Genomic DNA, 21207 nt, shown 5'->3' with positions numbered 1-21207 from the left:
TCTCTAACAGTTTCAATTTCACCACAAGCTAAAATTACTGTATATTCTGTTTTTGTAATCTGCTTCTTCATCCATTATGTATTTTTTTAAAATATAGTAGAATATCACAAATTATTTTTTTCATTTTTTCCCCAAGAATCCTCAAGGAATCACAGTTGTCAGAGAAACATTAGATCTTAAGGAAGGGACCAAAAGATTTTCATACTACATCCCTGAAATTGCCAAGTTAGTCCACTGAATTGGGGCTTCTAAATATGAAACAGTCATTACAGATTTTATTATGTTTGCACTTATTATATTTTGTTATTCATAGAGAAAATATTAACATATTTAATCTGAAATGCTCTCTTTTTAACAGATCTGGAATATGGACAGTAGCAACACGGTACAAAAACTCCACACAGAAGTTCACTGCTGAATTTGAAGTTAAAGAATATGGTACAATTTATAATTAGACTACAAACATCCCTACTTCTGGTTTGTCTACATGTGTGTTTACATGTTGCTTTTCACTTTGCAGTGCTACCAAGCTTCGAGGTAACATTAAATCCATCAAAAACCTTTTTCTACGTTGATGATAAGAAACTCAACGTTGATATAACTGCCAAGTAAGTAGAACATGACAAAGACATTAAATTCTAATAAATTAAAATAATTTTGCAAGTGATGTCACAGTGAGGGCCTAAATAATGAATACACCACTTAGTTACTGCTTTGTAAAATACTAAGATACTGAGTGGTCTGATGAAGCAGAGTGATTTCATTCCTAATTGACATTTAGGATTTAACACCGTAAAAGTCCCTGTGATTGAGCTGACACTGTAGACACAAATATATTATAAAAAGCCAACCCTTCTGCAGACATCGTCTGCATTCCTATGCAAATTAGGAGCACCAAGTCAAGCTGACCTTGTCTGTTTGGACTGCTTATAAAAAATGCAATATGCAATGTCCAATGTTCATGTGTGTGTGTGTGTGTGTGTGTGTGTGTGTGTGTGTGTGTGTGTGTGTGTGTGTGTGTGTGTGTGTGTGTGTGTGTGTGTGCGTTTGTGTGTAGCATCAATTTGGTAGATCATATTTTGCCCTCTGCTAAGCAAAGGCATATCAAAAGTGTGAAATATTTACAAATATGTAGCTTTTATATTTCTAACAGGGCTTACTGTATGTGCATGATCTAACTTTTTTGTGAATTATACGAAGGAACCTGTTTGGAAAAGATGTGAATGGTGTTGCATTTGTGGTCTTTGGCATTAAGAATGATGAGACTAGAACTAGTCTGCCTGCCTCTTTAACCAGAGTACAGGTCAGTTACACATCCTCTAATATTTCACATTATAACATCTGTATGGAAATAATCATTAATTCATTTGCTCACTTCTTAATTTATTGTATTCACATTTAAACACAAAGTGGGCAAAATAAAACAAAATATTTGTGTGATTTCTGACTCTGAAAGTCTCTGTCCCAGTTCCATCAATCCAGTTCACAACTGGTCTTAACATGTCTGTGGGACTGTATTTAATCCAATTTTTATTTCTTTTGGAACCTGCCGACTGTCATGAATGCGGGAATAAAATGGACCCAGATGCAGGATAGCAAAATAAACAGGGTTTAATAAGAAAAAGACACGAAATATATCACGGTCTAGAGACAACAGTAGATTCCACGCTGCACAAGTCAACGCAGCACAGTTAAATAGACAGAGAAACTACAATGGGAAAGAGGTGTGGAGACAGGGAGGAGCGGACGAAGGTGGGGCATGGTGACACGTGACGAGGAGCGTAAACACATGCACGTGGCCAAAGTCTGGGCGGAGTCCTGACAATAAACTTCTGTGACTGTTACATGGTCTCTTTTGGTTCTGTGAGCATCTTATCTGACATATAAAAAAATACTATCTTGGAACATTTGTGTCCAACACAAAGTCCCTTCTATATATGAATATTTTTAATGAATTAATTACAAATAATGCAGCAACCTTTCATAGCTGTATTTGAGTCTGTTTAAAACACATTATCTGTTCATTCCTAATGATGTATTTATATATAGTTATTAGTTTCAAGTTCAAGCTTGTCATGTGCACAAACTTTCCAGGGCAATTGTACATTACTAATACTACTTACATGTAGAATTTTATGTTACATATAGATCATTAATGGAAATGGACGTGCTGAGCTCACTAAAGAGACGGTCCTACGCTCCTTCCCTGATATTAATCAACTGGTCGGAAGCTTTTTGTACATTTCTGTCAGTGTTATAACTGAGAGTGGTAAGATGCCAGCAATTGTGTATGTATGTATGTATGTATGTATGTATGTATGTATGTATGTATGTATATAGATCTTTTCAGCTGTCATTTCTCATTAATAATATTTCAGGTAGTGAAATTGTTGAAGCACAGAAGGGGGGCATTCAAATTGTTACATCACCTTACACCATCCAGTTCAAGAGAACCCCAAAATTCTTCCATCCAGGAATGTCTTTTGATGTCACAGTATGCATGCCTTTACACCTTATGCAATCTCTTTACAATCTTACAACTGATGATTTAAATATTTGATGAGACACCAGATAAAGTTTAATCCCAGTTAGTCCCATTGAACTACACCGATTACAATGTATGTCTGATCTGGATTTGAAAGGTTTATGTGACCAATCCGGACCAGTCACCTGCTAAAAATGTGGACATACTGATCCAGCCTGGTGAAGTTAAGGCTCAAACAAAGACTAACGGCATGGCCAAGGCCATTCTGAACACCCAGGGAGGAGATAAGCCACTACATATCACTGTGAGTCATGTAAAATAGGCTTTTTGTATGTACTGACTCCATATCAACTTGTGTTTATCTCATAAAAATAATAGAACTGGAATTATCAAGAAACATAATATTTAAAAAAAATACACCATAGACCAAACTGGTAAACCATCTTTTCAGTTGCTAAGATGTTTGTCAAGAGCATTAATGTATTTTAAACTAAACTAAAATGGATTTGCTATGTATCCAGGCGAGAACCTCAGCCCAAGGCATTCCAAATGAAAGACAAGCTGAAAACAAGATGACTGCCCAACCTTACGCCACCAAAGACGGCTCTGGCAATTACCTACATTTAAGTGTAGATGATGCAGAACTGAAAATTGGTGATCAGTTTAACATCGATGTAAACTTCAAAACTACTGTCCCCAATCAAGATGTAACTTATCTGGTTAGTATATACATTTAAAGATCTTGGTGGTATTGTGAAGTAGTTCTACTGGTAACTAAAAAATAACTGGATTGATTTTCTTTGTGTCAGATCCTTAGTAAAGGACAAATTGTACAAGGTCACAAGTTTCAAAGAAATGGACACCTTGCAGCGACTCTGTCTCTATCCGTCACCAAGGACCTGCTTCCCTCATTTCGACTGGTTGCATATTACCATGTAGGATCCTCAGAAGTTGTGTCTGACTCCATCTGGGTCGACGTGACTGACACATGCATGGGAACGGTAGGCAATCTGATTCCTTCGCAAAGTAAGTTAAAATATTATACTGAATATAATAACTTCCTGAACTGTAAGTTTAGGAGTAAATCAGGATTGTAGGGAGTCACACATTACACATTCCAGTGAGTATTCTGTTCACTGGAATATTCACTGGCCAAAAGATGTTCCAGCAAGATATGTCCCTGTCCACAAAGCAAGCTCTATGAAGACATGGTGTGTTAAAGTTGGAGTGGAACAACCAACCAACCAGGCCTGCACAAATCCTAGAGGATTCACACATGTAAATGCAGTCAAAGGTGGTTTCATTAACCACTGAAATAAAATGTGATATGTATCTTTTTTTTTTTTTTTTTTTTTGAGTCTGTGCTGAATTGAATTTTTTTTCTTTGGAAGTTTACTGATTGGAAAGTTATGAGTTCTTGTAAAAGACTTCTTGTCCTACACCTTGGTTGTCAAATGTGTTGTGCAGCAATCTAAGATCTGTGCTGAGATAGGAATTTTGATAGCTTGACATGGTAAAATATCTTGACATAGATATCTTACCATGCACTCTTGTCCAAATTCTTCTTGGACATAACTTCTGCCAAGACTGCTTTCTACAAGGAAAACCTTAAAGCTACTGCTTCAAGCTTTATCCTCCCTGACTGCTGAATAGTTTGCCTCCTTTCATGAGAAGATTGAGAAAATCTGCCAGACCATCACTTCTGCCATGACTACCAATACACAAGTTTCTACAAGTCATCCTCCCCTGCAATCCAAGCACCTGCCGACTGGATCAAATCTCTTCCATTACCCTCCAAACCATCTTGCAACACGCCCTGCCATTCATCACAACAATCATCAATGGATCCCTAACATCTGGTCATGGACCAACTAACTTCAGGAGAGCAAGAGTTATTCCTATCCTGTCAAAACCTGCTCTGGATCCTTCAGACATCAGCAACTACAGACTGGTATCACTTCTCTTTTTTCTTTCTAATATTCTGGAATGCACTGTTTTCAGACTGGAGAACACTCTCCATGATCAAAACCAATCTGGCTTTAAGGCAGCACATTCCACACATGCTGCTAGATTAGCTGATCTGTCATCTGTGCTCGTACTCTTTTACCTGTCTTCAGTGTTTGACAGAGTCAATTACAAGACTCTATTGTCCACCCTCAGGAGTCTTGGAGCAGTATAGGAATGGTTTGCTTCCTACCTGGAAGGTCGCTTATATCAGGTAACAGAGTGGATCAACATCTGCTCTCAACTGGTGTCACACAAATCTTAGTGCATGATCATCTTCTTTTCTCCCTCTATACTCACTCTCTTGGAAAAGATGTATCCTCACATAGGTTCTCTTACCACTGCTATGTGAATAAAAATCAAATTATCCTCTCCTTCCCTCCATCAGATACCACAACTTCTGCTAGGATCTGTATATCACAATGGATGATGGAACATCAGCTAAAACTCAATGAAAGCAAAACTGAACTGCTAGTCATAGGTGATTCATCCCAAGGTCAACATTCTTCTACCAATATACTTACTCTCCCTCCTCTGAACATAACAACTTAATCTGGCCTCCCTAACTTTGTTCCCCAAATGTCCAACATGAGCTGTCCCTCTGTTGTACTCGTTCCTAATCCTGTCCAATCTTGTCACTCACAAAGAGAACCTCAACATCTTCAACTTGGCTACCTCTAGCTCTGACTCTTGTCTCTTCTTCAGTGACACTGTCTCTAAACCATACAGCATGGCCGGTCTCACCACTGTCCTGTACACCTTCCCCTTGATTCTTGCTGATATTTTCCTATCACACAGAAGTGACACCTTTCTAAACCCATTCCAAACTGCCTCGCTTCTTTACCTCTTTCCCACTCTCTCCATTACTTACTCTGGACTGTTGACCCCAATTACTTAAATTCCTGTACCTTCTACACCTCTTCACCCTGTAACCATACTGTTCCACCTCCCTCCCTTTCATTCACACACATTTACTCAGTCTTACTACAAATGCCTTTCATTCCTCTTGTCTCCAGCACAAACCTCCACCTCTCCAGGTTTTCCTCCACCTGCTCCCTGCTCTCACTACAGATCACAATGCCATCTGCAAACATCATCGTCCAAGTAGACTCCTTTCTGACCTCCTCTGACAACTGGTCCATCACTATAGCAAACAGGAAGGGGCTCAGACCTGTCTCACCTCCACTTTGAACTCCTCTGCCTGACCTACAGCACACCTCACCACTGTCCTGCTCCTCTCATACATGTCCTGCACCACTCTGATATACTTCTCTGCTACTCCTGACTTCCTCATACAGTACCACAGCTCGTCTCTTGGCACCCTGTCATATGCTTTCTCCAAGTCTACAAATACACAGTGCAACTCCCTCTGACCATCCCTATACTTCTCCATCAAAATTCTCAGAGCACAAATTGCATCTGTTGTGCTCTTTCTGGGCATGAAGCCTTACTGCTGCTCATAAATTTCCACTACCTTCATTAACCTAGCTTCCACTACTCTTTCCCACAGCTTCATTGTATGGCTCATCAACTTTATCCCCCTACTGTTGCTGCAACTCTGCATGACACCCTTATTCTTTATAATATTCCTTATTCGGCACTAACACACTTCTCCATTCCTCAGGCATCCTCTCACTCTCTAAACAACTCCTGTTGAACAAACTAGTTAAAAATTCCACTGCTGCCTCTTCTAGACACTTCCAGACCTCTAAGGGGATGTCGTCAGAACCGACTTCCTTTCCACTTTTCATCCTTTTCAAAGCCTTCCTGACTTCATCCTTTCTAATCTTATCTACTTTCTGTTCCACAGAGTTCACCCCTTGTACTCTTTTTCCCCTCTCTTTTTCCTCATTCATCAGCTCCTCAAAGTATTCCTTCCATCTCCTCTGTACACTCTCCTCACTTGTGAGCACCCTTCCATCACTATCCTTAATAATTCTAACTTTCTTCACATCCTTCCCATACTTATACTTTATACTTATATACTTTACTTTATTGTCCCCAAAGGGGAAATTCTTTTCCACAATACTGTACTTGTTCGACACACACAACATAAACATAAACACACTTGTCATAATACACACATGTCAAGAAACATTCAGAATCACATTCAGCGATGTCTATTGTTAAGATACTTAATGACTGAGGGAATCAGGCTTCTTCCAAAGTGGGCCCTTCTGCCCTGTACCTGCGCCCTGAGTGCAGTGGGGCTAGATACTCATTTAGTGGATGTGTGGAATCCCGTTCTGTTGAAATGGCAAGGTGTCCGATAGCTGTGTCATTGAGTTCTATAAGGTTAGGTGTAGGAAGTCCTATAACTTTTGCAGCAATATTGGACACCTTTGTGAGTTTGACCATATTTTTAACAGAAAGCATGCCGAAAAAACAAGTTGAACAATACAGTAAAATTGACTGAATAATGCTTTGCTAAAGTAGTAATAGTAAACAAGGACCGACATTAAGTCCTTTGAGTTTGCGAATGTCTGACGGTCTTTCATGACTTCTTTTCTGAATGTACATAATGTGCTGAGCAAAGGTGAGTGTGTTATCCAGTGTCACTCCCAGATATTTGAAACTGTCCACTATTTCAACTGGTTGGTTTTGAATGACAATAGGGTGCTGCGGTGTAGAGGGACTGACTATCAGCTCTTTTGTCTTGCTAACATTCAGATTCAGGTGGTTACCCTCACACCACTGAGTGAAGTGCATAACAGTGGTGTGATAATCCATGACAAAGTTGTTGTCTCTAAGCAGGGCAAGAATGGCTGTGTCGTCAGAATATTTTAAATATTTTATGCTAGACAAAGGGCTGATATTGTCATTTGTGTAGAGTGTATACAGAAATGGGCTTAACACACAGCCCTGCGGTGCTCCGGTATTAATAGTAAGAGCAGAAGATGTAATTGAGCCCAGCCGTACTACTTGCTGCCTGTCGCTAAGGAAGTTGTGTATAAGTTGAATCAGCCGAGAAGGGGTGTTGAGGTGATACAGCTTCAGAATCATCACGTCTTTGGATGCAATTAAAGGCAGAGCTAAAATCCACAAAAACTATCTGAGCAAAATTGCCAGGGGAATCCAGGTGCTGAAGGAGGAAATGCAGCAGACAGCCTACAGTGTCCTCTTTGCCTCTTTTAACCTTATAGGCAAATTGGAGGGGGTCCAGTTGTGGATTGACAACTGGCAAGATGAATTTCAGCAGCAGCTTCTCCAGGCATTTCACAATTATAGATGTAAGGGTAACAAGTCGGTAGTCGTTAAGCTCTGAAGGCCGAGGTTTCTTAGGAACCGCGATTATGATGGACATTTTCCATATGGAAGGTATGATGGCAGTGAGATAAACCTCACTGAAAAGTAAGTGAATGACATATGAGAGTTCTTGAGCGCAGTTCTTCAGCACCTGTGCTGAGATGCCATCGGGACCCGGGGCCTTGCCCAGCTTACATCTGCTGAGCTGATGCCTCACATCTTCCACGGTAAAGGGGGGTAATTCATCAGGGTCTGGAAGAGGGAGGGCTCTCAAGATGTTATCACATTCAGTTGAAAAGTTCTGCTTGTCAAAACGAGCGTAGAATGCATTCAGTTCTTCTACAAATACTACTGGATCTGTTGCAGAATTTTTACATGAAGTTGTTCTGGGTTCATATCCTATTAGTGTCCGTGCTGTCTGGAATGCTTGTTTTGTGTTCATGTTCCAGTCTGTCCTTATATTTCAGTTTTGCCTTAAATACAGCATTCTTAATATTGCGGTTTGCCAATTTCAAGCTAACCCAGTTCTTTTCTCTGAATGCTTTATTTTTCTATTTTTATTTTATATTTTATTTTTCTGTTTTTCTTTAAGACATTGTTTTATTTAGGAAGTAATCCATGGCTTAGAGTTTGGATATTTCCTTTCTGTTTTAACAGGAATGCACGTGCTAATACAAAAGTTTATATAATCAGTAATAACAGAAGCCTTGTCATTCAGATTCCCATCAAAAATGTTCCAATCAGTGCATGCCAAAGAACACTGTAAGCATGCGATGGGGTCCTCCGACCACTGTGGGGCACTGTAGCATTGTGGACTATGTTTCTTGAGTTGTTGTTTATACAGCGGGAGAACCCTGCTGAAAAATCCAGTATAAACCAGCAGGAATTCCATGCTGGTCCAGGCTGGTTTTTACTGGTTCATGCTGGTATAATGCTGGTCAGTGCTGGTATAGTGCTGGTATAGTGCTGGTCAGTGCTGTTATAATGCTGGTCAGTGCTGGTATAGTGCTGGTATAGTGCTGGTATAGTGCTGGTATAGCTGGGTGGCCAGCATAGTCATGGCGTTATCAAGCAAAACCGGGCTGGTTTAGCCGGTTAACCAGTATGATCTTTCTGGAATGAGCATTATGGGAACAACCTTCATTTTTGCTTGTCTATGTTTCTATGTAACACATTAATATAATATTAAAACACAATATATTGGAATATATTTAATTATAAGTGTGTTATTTCTTTTGCTCCCATTTTGAATAAAGACCTGAAATAACAAAGCTCAAAAAGCTTTGAATAACAAAGAATAAAAACATTTAAAAATCATCCATTAGGGATTAAAGTGTCTCCACAAATTAAATATAGTAATACCAACAAATGTTGACTTCCCGGGCTCCATGAGGGAAGCAGCATATAAATCATACAGAATGATGGTTTTTGAAAGATTTATATATATATGTAAAGCGGTAATGTGAAGAGATATTACCCAGCATCAGCGTTGCTATGCAACCTTTAAAGCAACTATGTTCACGAAGGTACTGTAAATGTAGTTCCTGCACTTTCCAAAAATAAATCTCACAATGTTTTCGACTACATTATATACCTTACAGTGTTTATCGAAATTAGTAGTAGTAACTCATCATGTTTTTGCCACCGTAATTAGGATTTTGTTTTGGGGTAAATAAAAAGCTTCAGATTCTACACGACGAATCTGCTGATCACTGGGAATCAGAATGTTTGCATACGTGACGTACCTGGATGACGGCTGCACGGCAGTTGTTTCAACTAGCAAAATTAAGGACTTTAACTAAGACATGTTTGACCAAACAGATTTATTGGGTACGATGGAAGCAAGATTTCTTCAGGGCACAAATACTAATGCTTAAAGGTATGTAAGTTAAGGAGTAGCTGTTTTATCGTAACTGCACAATATAAACAAATGAGTGATATACAGTTTTGTTTCTTATTTTGTTTCTATAATTTTTCAGAGAATAAAGAAGATATAGAGCAGAAGTTGTCTAAAGGCAAAAGACTTCAGGTAGCACCTCTTAAAAAAACATGGTCATCGCCACCACATACTACTTGTTACTCGCTAAAGCTATATTATTATAGCGATAGAGAGATCGAAAGCTAAGACCAAAAATGTGTGTTGTAAAAGTTATATTGTGTAACATTATTTGTGCACGTGTGTATATTACAATGGTCAATATTATAATGGTCATTGTCCAGTAAATATTTTAAACAAACATTCTATATGATATGCACTAAAAAATGTGATATGTAACAAATGGGTTTTGTTGTGGTCTTGCTGGGATTATACTAGCATCAAAAAGACAATAAATGTTGACCAACACACCAGCATCCCAGGCTGTCGGCCCGCACACAAGCATATCAGGCTGGTCGGCCAGCACACCAGCATACCAGGCTGTTCGGCCAGCACACCAGCAACCAGCACCTGATGCTGGACCAGCACAGCAGCATCCCAGGCTGCTTGGCCAGCACACCAGCAACCAGCACATAATGCTGGACCAACATACCACCATCCCAGGCTGGTCGGCCAGCACACCTGCAACCAGCACCTAATGCTGGACCAGCATACCACCATCCCAAGCTGGTCCCAGCATGCAAAACATACCTTATGCTGGACCAGCAATGCTGTTTTTTTAGCAGGGAAGTAGGATGACGTTATGATCGGATAAGAGCAGGAACAAAATGCATCGGTTATATTGTCGTAACACATATCCGGGATTTTTGCCCGCCACAGTTGTTAAAGTCCACCAGAAAGAACAGCGGTGCACTGGGATAAATAGCTAACTTGTCGTTAGCATCCTCGGCTATAAGCTCAGCTGCTTTATTGATATTGGTGCTGGGGGCAACATAAACACAGCTGACCACAACAACAGGGAATTCCCGAGGCAGATAGTAGGGACGGAGGGAAACAGTTAGTATCTCCAAATTGGCTGTACATGACTTGTGATGTACGTTGATGTTATTACACCACCTGTTGTTTATGTACAAGCACACCCCACTGCTGTGCATCTTCCCAGATTGCTCAGTTCTGTCTGCCCTAATTATACTAAAATTGTCCAGACTGACTTCAGCATCCGAGACCAACTGGTCTAGCCATGTTTCTGACAGGGCGATGATACAGATGTCCCTGAAGGCCCTTTCCAGTCGACACCTTGCATGTAGCAGATCCATTTTATTACGAAGTGAGTGTACATTTGACAGAATGATGGAGGGAAGAGGTTTGAATGGTCTTTTTCTAATTCTACTGCGAATACCCCCACGTCTTCCTCTTTTCCTTGGCTGAAGCTCCGGTGGTAGAAGCACATCAGGCTTGATGTTACACAGCAGCAAGGACCAGTGTAGTAAAAGTGCATCATGGCTATAGGTGAGTAACCTGTTGCCAGTGTCTGTCGGGTGTGCATGGTTCCTGCCTATCAGCCATGCCATCAGGATTATTGTGATAGTAATTATCTTGTAGCAATGAATCATTGTTTATCCAGCCAAGTATAACTTAACATAGAACAAAAAAAAATCTGTAACCTCTGCCTAGCTAACCTATACAAGTCCTTCTCTCCTTCTCTAGTGTCTAACCTAGTGTACAACTCGTCATATGCCACCTCCCTCTTCACTCTGTGCTGTAACTCATTGTATTCCTGTCTATTCTCTTCAGTCCTGTCCATGTCCCACTTCTTCTTGGCTAATCTCTTCCTCTGGATACTATCCTGAACTTCCGCATTCCACCAACACACCCAGCACCTTTCTCCCTGATCATTTCTGCTGCAGTTTCCCAGTCATCTGGCAGAGCTACCTGACCACCCAGAGCCTGCCTCAACTTCTGTCTAAATTCCTCACAAAATTCCTCCTTTTTCAGTTTCCACCTCTTGGTTTTCTTCTCTAACTTTGACCTCTTCATCTTTCAGACCATCAGAGTCATCCTACACATCACCATCCTATGCTGTCTGGCTACACTCTCTCCCACTACCACTTTACAGTCACTAATCTCTCACTGTGTTAACCACAGCCATGTCCATCCTCTTAGCAATGTCCACTACCATCTGTCCTGCAAGGTTCCTTTCCTTAACTCCAAACTTGCTCATCAACTCCTCATCATCTGTGTTTCCCTCACCAACACGTCCATTAAAATCTGCCACATACTCTCCATGACCTCATCTAATTCACTCCAGAATCTCTGTTTCTCCTCTAACTCACAACCTACCTGTGGGGTATAACCACTAACAACATTCAACATCACCCCTTCAATCTCTAACTTCAGACTCATCACCCTATCTGACACTCTCTTCACCTCCAGAACCTCCAAAACAATCCTCACAAACTCCTCCTTCAGGACCACACCTACCCAATTTCTCTTACTATCCACACCATAATAAACTACAAAGTAAAGCTCCTTTACTACAAGCCTTGCTACCCTTCCACCTGGTCTCCTGTATATCCACCTTCCTTCTCTCCATCATATCAGCCAGCTCTCTACCTTTCCCTGTCATAGTACCAACATTCAGTATTCCTATTCTCAGTCCTACACTCTTACCTTTCCTCGTCTCTCTCTCTCTCTCTGGCTGTGCACTCTCCTCCCTCCTCTACTTCTTCGACCAACAGTAGCCCAATTTCCCCTGGCACCCTGTAGGTCAACGATGCCGATGGTGGTTGTTGTTAACCCAGGCCTCGACCGATCCGGTATGAAATTCGTACTGACAATTCACATGGTTAAATTTGGCAATGTTTTATGCCGGATGCCCTTCCTGACACAACCTTCTCTATTTATCCGGGCTTGGGACCAGCACAGAAGTCACTGGACTGTGACCCCCGTGGCTAGATTCTGCACTTGATTAGCTTACAACAAGATATTACATTTTTTGCCTAGTCAGTTTCCAGCCATACAAAAAAAATCAGACTGGGTAGAGCACTGTGTAGCTTCTATTTGACAAGTGGGTTAACTAAGGAATTTGTCCACCCCTGATGTATTTGTTTCTCCCATTTTTTATTTTTCAATGCAATGTAGCTGACACTGGATATCAAAAGGAGTAAAAAGAATACTTTTATGCCTGGTGATGAATTTCAACTCATTGTTACCGGGGATCCAAAAGCCAAGGTTGGACTGGTAGCTGTGGATAAAGCTGTCTTTGTGCTCAACAAGAACAAACTCACACAGGCTAAGGTCAGTAATATCTGGCAGTGTTTTTTAATTCAATTATTATCTGTGTATCTTATGGATTCATGCTGTAATTTTTTTCTCAGGAATCAGGTGAAGGCACAAAACAGTGTCCCGGCTAATCTAATATTAATAGAGAAAATACATTGTACATATTTACATAACATGTACAATTTCCATCAACAGATCTGGGACATTATTGAGAAGCATGACACTGGCTGTACAGCAGGCAGTGGTAAAAACAGTATGGAGGTTTTCTATGATGCAGGTCTACTGTTTGAGTCTGATAAATTAGGTGGCACCAATGAAAGAACAGGTAAAAGTAGTTTTTTTAAATAAAAAATAACATTTGTGCTTTCTTTCTATATGCCCCAAAAGTCTTGAAAAATAGACAGCATCCAGCCTCACACTATTTTAGTGCATCCTGGCTTATCAGCCACCACTGTTCCACTGTTCGGAAGATCTCAATCAATCAACCAATCAATCAAAAAAATTTTTCAACACCATAACAATGGACCAAAGTGCTATACAATGTAAAATCATTATATAGGACATAAAAAGTATAATCATAATATACATCAAACTAACAATAAAATAAAGGTACAAAAATAACCATACATAATATGATGGTAAAACATACCAATCATACAGCAAAAGCCTTCGAAAAAAGGAAAGTCCCTTAAAACTACCCAAAGTGGGTAACATAACCTAACATAACCATTTACGGTGGGAGCAAAAATTTTATGTATTTATTTATTTATTTTATTTTATACAGTTTTATTTTAATTTAATTGCATAAAATTGTTCACAAGCCATACCTTCACTACATTTAAGCATATGTTGAAACTGTCCCATGCAGCACGCTTGTCCAAAGAACAATGTAATTGCAAATCATCTGCATAGATGTGGAAATTAATATTGTGGCATCTGAAAATAGACACCAGAGGCAACAAATACAGAGAAAACAAGGTTGCTCCAAGAATAGATCCCCGAGGGACCCCCCACAAAACATCCACAGTGTCAGAAAGACAATCTCCAATCTTAACTGAACATTTTCTGTCCCTTAGGTAGGAACCAAACCACTTCAAGGCCACATCATTAATACCAACATCATCTCTAAGACATGCTTATAAAATGCCATGATCAACAGTGTCAAAAGCTGTGTTCAAATCCAGCATCATCAAAGCAACACATTTCCCAGAATCTCTTCCCATTAAAATGTCATTTACGACTCTTATCAATGCAGTTTCATTACTATGGTTTCTCCTGAAACCTGATTGGAAAGTGTTCATTATATTATTATCAGTTAAAAAAATCTATAAGTTGAGTGTGGACAACTGTTTCTAAAGTCTTACTCATAAAAGGGAGTTCGGCCTACAATTTTTGAGATCCTGACTATTCAAGTTAGGCTCTCACGGCCTCTGACATAGTCATCGACTGGCGCGTGGCGGAGTGGGTATTGGCGTTCCCATAGCATCAGCCCTGATGCAGCGTCGAGTTCCCTCGAAAGGGAACTACACCAGGTTACGTATGTAACCCGGTTCCCTGAGAAGGGAACGAGATGCTGCGTCACTGGCCACGCCCCGAGCGTCTTTTCGCGTTTCCTTCAGACAAGTAGAAGCTGGAGTAATGTGACATAGATGCCCTTATATGGACTTACTGGCACGTATTCACTTTGTCATGTGTCCTTCCTGAGCCATTAAATTGGTGTGTTTGCACACAGAGCTTCAGACACAACTTCCTCACCGAAGCGTTACCATAGCGTCAGCCATGAAGCAGTGTCTCGTTACCGTCTCAGGGAACTGGGTTTCATACTTAACCTGGTGTAGTTTTCACTTTTGCCCTCATTGTATCAACAACATTAATCAACAGCAATTAGTGAGATGAATCAATTACCATTACCATGCAAAAGTGAATTATGATCTACTTTTAAAACATATCTTCAAGAGTTTAACTAAAAAATTCTCTGAAAAGTTCACCATATCAATGATTACATGATATATCCAAAAGTTGCCTGACTTTACTAATTGTTCTTGTGGCTGAATGCATAAATCCCCACAGCCATGCTTCCCTAAAGAGTTTAGGTTTGAAACCCTTCCCTAAAGAGTGGAGGTTTTTAAACCCTTCCCTAAAGAGTGGAGGTTTTTAAAACAACAAAGCAGGACTATATCTAGAATGGATGTTTAACAAGAACATATAGTGTTATGACCAGGGGTTCAGAAATATTTGGCCATTTAATGTTTGCTTTTTTTTGTTAAATGACAGGGTTATATTATGTGGAGTATCTCTCAAGGCCATGTCAATGAGATGATACTATAGAAATGATAAGAAATTAGAATAGAATAGGCACATAAATATATAATTTTGATTTGCAGCTGGTACAGAAAATTAACATCTTACCAATAAGAAAATTCAGAATTCAGAAAATTCAGAACAGTGATGCAATACAAACTGATAATAAAAAGGTACAAAATTATGGGGGGGAAACTACAGATTTAGACTTCGGTTACAAGTTGTTTCATTTTGAGAATTTACTTTTTTTAATAGCTCCTGAGTGTCCTACACCACTGAAGAGAAAACGGAGAGCAGAGACTCTACTCCAGGTTACACAAACACTGAGTAAGAAGCTAAACATTTTTTTTCACCTACTGTATTTTGTTTAGTTATGTAGTCATTAAAAATACCTAGATAGATAGATAGATAGATAGATAGATAGATAGATAGATAGATAGATAGATAGATAGATAGATAGATAGATAGATAGATAGATTATGGACAGACAGGTGGACGGATGGATTTAAATTTCTCATTGCTGATTTTTACCCTTTCCCCTTTTTAAGTTTCTAAATACAACAATGAACAGAAGAAATACTGTGCAGATGGACTGAGGCAGAACAGGCTTGGCTACACATGTGAACGGAGAGCTTCATTCATTTTAGATGGTGCAGAGTGTGTCAAGGCCTTCCAGGACTGCTGTAAGGAGATCCAAAAACACAAAGATAGTCAGGAAGACTTGTTACTTTTGGCTCACGGCAAGAACAACTTTGTTGTTTATTCAGAGTTATTAAATATTTTTTAATAATAACAACAACAACAACAACAATAATAATAATAACAATAACAATAACAATAACAATAACAACAATAATAATAATAATATAACAAATAAACCAATTACATGCAATGGTATTCACTGCTCCACAATACTGAATGTTTGTCTCTTGTCCAAGGCATAATTTAACATAAATTTTTTCAGGTGAAAATGATGATGATGATAATGATGATGATGAATTCATAAGCTCTGATGATATTTTCACTCGAACAAATTTCCCTGAGAGCTGGATGTGGGAGAGCATTGAGCTGCCAGATTGTGAAGAAAACATTCCATGGTAATTGCAATAATCCAGGATTTTTATTATTACTACATACATAAAGAAACTTGGCAGTACTTTTCAGATCTGTTCTTTCCCCTGTAGTGATAAAACAAGCCTCACCTTGGATAGTCAATATATCTTAGACTCTATTACTACCTGGCAAGTCCTAGCCATCAGTATGTCCAAGACCCATGGTTAGTCCCACATCATTTTAACATGTGAAGTAGAGTGATACATCTAAGATCTGAAATAGACACCTGCATATGACGAATGGAATATGAAGAATCTTTTTTATTTGTACCATGTAGGCATCTGTGTAGCTGATCCCTATGAAATAACAGTGGAAAAGGATTTCTTTGTGGATCTCAAGCTACCTTACTCAGCAGTTCGCAATGAACAACTAGAAATCAAGGCGGTTCTGCATAACTTATCCACTGAGAAAATGAAGGTATCTTTATTGTTGTCTGCAGTTACACATAAAAATAAAATAAAATAAAACATTATTACACTTTTTTTTTAGTTTGTGGAAACAGGGTGGGCCACTGTGTAGTTTTGCTGTAATGCTCACAGTACATGGCTTGCAGTGTTGGTTCTTCACATACATTTTATACAGGTTCTCTGGTGCACAATGTCCTTTGATAAATTCATATAAATCTCAGTGTTTATTTCTACATCACCCGACATTTCCAGGCTCTGGATACAAAGCCACCTTGGCCAGGATAAAATTGAATTGCTTTCTGAATCTTTATGATTGAAACTGCCACATAATCACTTCATAACTCACATTTATGTCTGCTTCATAACCCATTGCCTATTTTGTCCTCACAATGAAGACATCTGATGGACTTCCTCTTTCCACCAGGTGCGAGTGGATTTCTTTGAGACAGAGCATATTTGTAGCGCAGCCAATAAAAAGAAGAAATACCGTACAATAGTTAATGTTGAAGCAGAGTCCACCATTTCCATCACTTATGTGATTATTCCCATGGAACTAGGGGAACATCACATAGAGGTGCAGGCTTCTAGTTCATCACGTAGTGATGGAGTACAAAGAACCTTGAAGGTGGTGGTGAGTATGAGCAGATTATATGTGAGTGATTTAGTTTAACACTTAACAAGCATGGGCTAAATGTTAAAGTACTAGTTACTTGGTACTGAAAAAACATTGAAACACATAAACATTATTATAGATGTGAGGAAATAAATACACAAAAATAAATATTATATGATACTATGATGTAATCAAATTCACTGCCTAGATCAACATAAGGTCTGAATCTGTTTTCCCTTGTTCAGTCAGAAGGTGTGCTAACTGAACTCCCAGAACAAAATTTGGAATTAAATCCCTCTAAAGCTGGTGAGATCTTCTATATTCTGTACTTAAGCAACAGCAAACACTTCGTGATTTTTCTCCCTATTTTTTAAAGAATTTATTCCACAAATAATGTTTCTACATTTTAGATGCTTAAATAAGTTTTAAGTTATTTCTATTTCTGTTATTCTTTCTGTTTGTTTTTAAGGTGGCATTCAAGTTGTGCATGTGAAGACTGATATACCACCTGGGATGATTCCAAACTCTAAGGCACAAACTTACATCACTGTGGCTGGTATAAAATCTAACAAATTAATATAGACCAATATTGACCAATTCAAGTTTTGTCACCTAAGGTCACCTAATGTCATTCCTATCATATACTCATATATAGTGGCATAGTTTTATGTTAATCATAAGAGGACAGAGAGGTTATCAATCTTAGCATTAATGGGCCAGACCCACCAATAATTTTTTTTTTTTTTTTTTTTTTTTTTTTTTGTGGACACAATACACCATCTTTTCTGTTTCAGGAACATGCAGTTATGTCATCATATAAATTACCTGCTTACTACTAGTAGTTTTGTGGACAATAGGTAAGCAACATGATTGTTTGATGAGGTAATCCACAATGCTGATGGCGGATTCAACATTTGGTGTAAAGTTTTGCAATGGAAGGAGGAGAGACGGATGACTTTTTCAGATGCCCTAACTATCCACTTCAGGGTCTTGTGGTCCGAGAGAGACAGTTCCTAAACCAGTCAGTAGTGCAGCTGCTCATTATGTTCACAATAGAGCCCTCTGTAGTACATTGTCAGGATAGGGGATGTTCTCTCCATGCTCTCCTGAAGTCAACAACCATCTCTTTTGTCCATATTCAGAGACAGTTTGATAACTCAACATCAAGCTGTTAGCTGCATCACCTTCTCTCTGTATGATAAGTCAAGGCATAATCGGTAATTGTCAGATATTCCTGCAGCACATTTAATGTGGTTAATTTTTGTCTTGTCATTTTATACATTTTGAGGTACATCCTGATGTTTTGTAATTTTGCTATTACTCCTGATCGACAGCTTTCCGCATGTGAGATAGTATGAATGATTTGTTAGCTCTTTGCAGAGCATGGCTTCAGCAGTCGGACAAAAACAAGAATGTAATTCAAGTGAAGAACATCCTACGGCAACATACTTATTTATGGTTAATAATAATAATAATAATAATAATAATAATAATAATAATAATAATAATAATAATAATAATAACAATAATAATAATAATATTTTCACTTATGACAGCTGTATGATATTTTTGAATATGAGATTGAATGTAATCGGTCCATTCTGAACACATCCACACCTTCAAATATATATATATATATATATATATATATATATATATATATATATATATATATATATATATATATATATATATATGGGTGTGAAGAATCATCAAATGAGATTAATGTAACTTTCCCCCATTTAATTGTAATACATTGTAAAAAATTGTACTGGCAATTTATGTTGGTTTTATTTCATTATGCATCTCTACATATTAATTATCTACCCCTTTTCTACTCCCATTTCTCTGCAGCTTATTTTTTTATTGTTTTGATTAATAATGGTTTCAGGGCTGGGAGAAGATAGAATTTACCTTCCATAACTATTTTGTTATTGTATTGTTATTTGTATTTTATCTTCTTTAAGACAATGAAGTATATATTATGCCATGTCATAATATACAAGTTTACCTGCTTGTCCATTCTAACAACAATCTTACTATTCCTATATTTTCTTGAAGGTGAGGAGTTAAGTCAGACAATTGAGCAGGTCATAAGTGGGGAGTTTATGGGGCGCTTGATCGTCCAACCCCATGGCTCTGGAGAGCAAAACATGATCTTCATGACATTGCCTCTAATTGCCACACATTACTTAGATACCACCAGCCAGTGGGAAAGAGTTGTACTGCACCGACGTAATGAGGCTATCAAGCACATCCAGACAGGTGAAAACACTATAGATCAAAATCATTTAAGGTTTTGTAAGGCCACATATGTACCAGTATAATAAAGTTATAGGCCATTTTGTTCATCAAGCTTTTCTCGTCATCTCTCATATTTCATATCAGATGATGTAAAGTTCAAACCAGAGCAGCAACCTGAAATTCCTTATATGAAATTCATTTGTCAAATTTTAATTGAAAATTCTATCTAAATAGACGTTCCTTTTATTATTTGTCCTTTGTTCCTTGTCCAGGACATAAACAGTCATTGACATTTGTAGCTTTTATGCTATCTGCTGTGTCACTGGTTCATGCTAGAAAATTGGGGTCTAGTTTTATTTCACGGGTAGATAGTGTGTCTGGTGTTCAGAGCTAGCCCAGAGTGTGTCAGAATTATCTGGATCCACAGCTTAGCTCTACTCAAGTGTTTTAGAGCTTTCTAATGAGCTTTTATGAAAATATTTTATAATTTAAGTATAATTACGAGTGCAGTTAATTACAGTTACAGTGTATTGGAACTCATAGGACTAAGAAAATAATCCTTATCTTTCCCCCTCTCTTAGGATATGCACAAGAACTTACATTCCGTAAACCTGATGGTTCTTATGGTACATGGACACATACACCTAGTAGCACATGGTAATAGAGACCAATGGAAGTTACAGTTGGGTAATTCTTCATTTCTTGCACAGTATTCCATCTGCCATATGTTGATTGCTTGTTTTTTCTGCGTTAAAGGTTGACAGCATACGTGGCCAAAGTCTTTGCTCTGGCAAGTGACCTAATCACGATAAATGAAGATATTCTTTGCAGTGCCCTCAAGTGGTTAAATATGAACTCACAGATGCCAGATGGCTCATTTAAAGAAAATGTCCCAGTCTATCATGGAGATATGGTTGTAAGTTGAGCTTATATTTGTTTTGTCTTAAATTAGTGATATGTACAAAAAAACCTTACAGCAACAATTTCTGTGAAACTTGGTGCAAATAATTTTCTGTGCTATTCCAGGGTGATGTACGAGGTAAAGATGCTGATGCATCTCTGACAGCATTTGTCTTGATTGCCCTGCAAGAAGGACAACATCTTTGTGCTAAATTAGTTGGAGTATGTCAATTTATTACACTATATATCACTAATAAGCCAAAACAATCCAGCACATTGAGCAGCTTTTGTAGAATTATGCATATAATTCTACCCTTTCTGTCATGTAGATTCTTCAAGAGTCTTCCAGTAAGGCCACTGAGTATCTGGAAAAAAGACTCCCCTCTTTGACCAATCCGTATGCAGTTGCGATGTCTTCATATGCCTTGGCCAATGCTGGCAAGTTTAACAAACAGCGTCTGATGCAATTTTCCTCTGGAGGTTAGTAACTCTTAAAATCCTTTTAGTTCAATCCTTTATGGAGCAAATGTTTATTCCTTCCTATAACTTATGCACAGATGGTGCTTACTGGGAAGTTGAGAGAGGACATCACTTCTCACTGGAGGCAACAGCATATTCCGCGCTGGCTCTGGTAAAGGCAAAGGAGTTTGATGCAGCAGGAAAAGCTGTTCATTGGCTCAATAAGCAGAGCGGTCCTTACGGGGATCATGGCTCCACACAGGTAGGTTGACAGGTT

General features: G+C 38.6%; 1 protein-coding gene across 2 annotated transcripts in view; it reads left to right on the top strand.

Annotated features, from left to right (window-relative positions):
- The window catches only part of LOC113636342 (complement C3-like), a 48209-nt gene that overhangs the window by 8976 nt on the left and 18026 nt on the right, over positions 1 to 21207 (top strand). For both annotated transcript variants that reach the window (XM_027136385.2, XM_047803500.1), the window contains exons 5-29: positions 137 to 225; positions 359 to 438; positions 521 to 608; positions 1201 to 1303; positions 2149 to 2269; positions 2379 to 2494; positions 2643 to 2789; positions 3007 to 3204; positions 3295 to 3486; positions 12753 to 12908; positions 13089 to 13218; positions 15450 to 15521; positions 15743 to 15934; positions 16159 to 16291; positions 16379 to 16470; positions 16585 to 16724; positions 17139 to 17345; positions 17573 to 17633; positions 17797 to 17883; positions 19389 to 19592; positions 20153 to 20228; positions 20328 to 20487; positions 20598 to 20693; positions 20801 to 20951; positions 21029 to 21192. In XM_027136385.2, the coding sequence (XP_026992186.2) occupies positions 137 to 225; positions 359 to 438; positions 521 to 608; positions 1201 to 1303; positions 2149 to 2269; positions 2379 to 2494; positions 2643 to 2789; positions 3007 to 3204; positions 3295 to 3486; positions 12753 to 12908; positions 13089 to 13218; positions 15450 to 15521; positions 15743 to 15934; positions 16159 to 16291; positions 16379 to 16470; positions 16585 to 16724; positions 17139 to 17345; positions 17573 to 17633; positions 17797 to 17883; positions 19389 to 19592; positions 20153 to 20228; positions 20328 to 20487; positions 20598 to 20693; positions 20801 to 20951; positions 21029 to 21192 (3255 nt within the window). The remainder of the gene's footprint in view (positions 1 to 136; positions 226 to 358; positions 439 to 520; positions 609 to 1200; positions 1304 to 2148; positions 2270 to 2378; positions 2495 to 2642; positions 2790 to 3006; positions 3205 to 3294; positions 3487 to 12752; positions 12909 to 13088; positions 13219 to 15449; positions 15522 to 15742; positions 15935 to 16158; positions 16292 to 16378; positions 16471 to 16584; positions 16725 to 17138; positions 17346 to 17572; positions 17634 to 17796; positions 17884 to 19388; positions 19593 to 20152; positions 20229 to 20327; positions 20488 to 20597; positions 20694 to 20800; positions 20952 to 21028; positions 21193 to 21207) is intronic.

The sequence above is a fragment of the Tachysurus fulvidraco genome, chromosome 18 (assembly GCF_022655615.1).
Source record: "Tachysurus fulvidraco isolate hzauxx_2018 chromosome 18, HZAU_PFXX_2.0, whole genome shotgun sequence".
Taxonomy (NCBI): Eukaryota; Metazoa; Chordata; class Actinopteri; order Siluriformes; family Bagridae; genus Tachysurus; species Tachysurus fulvidraco.
This window is presented reverse-complemented; position numbering and strand designations above follow the sequence as displayed.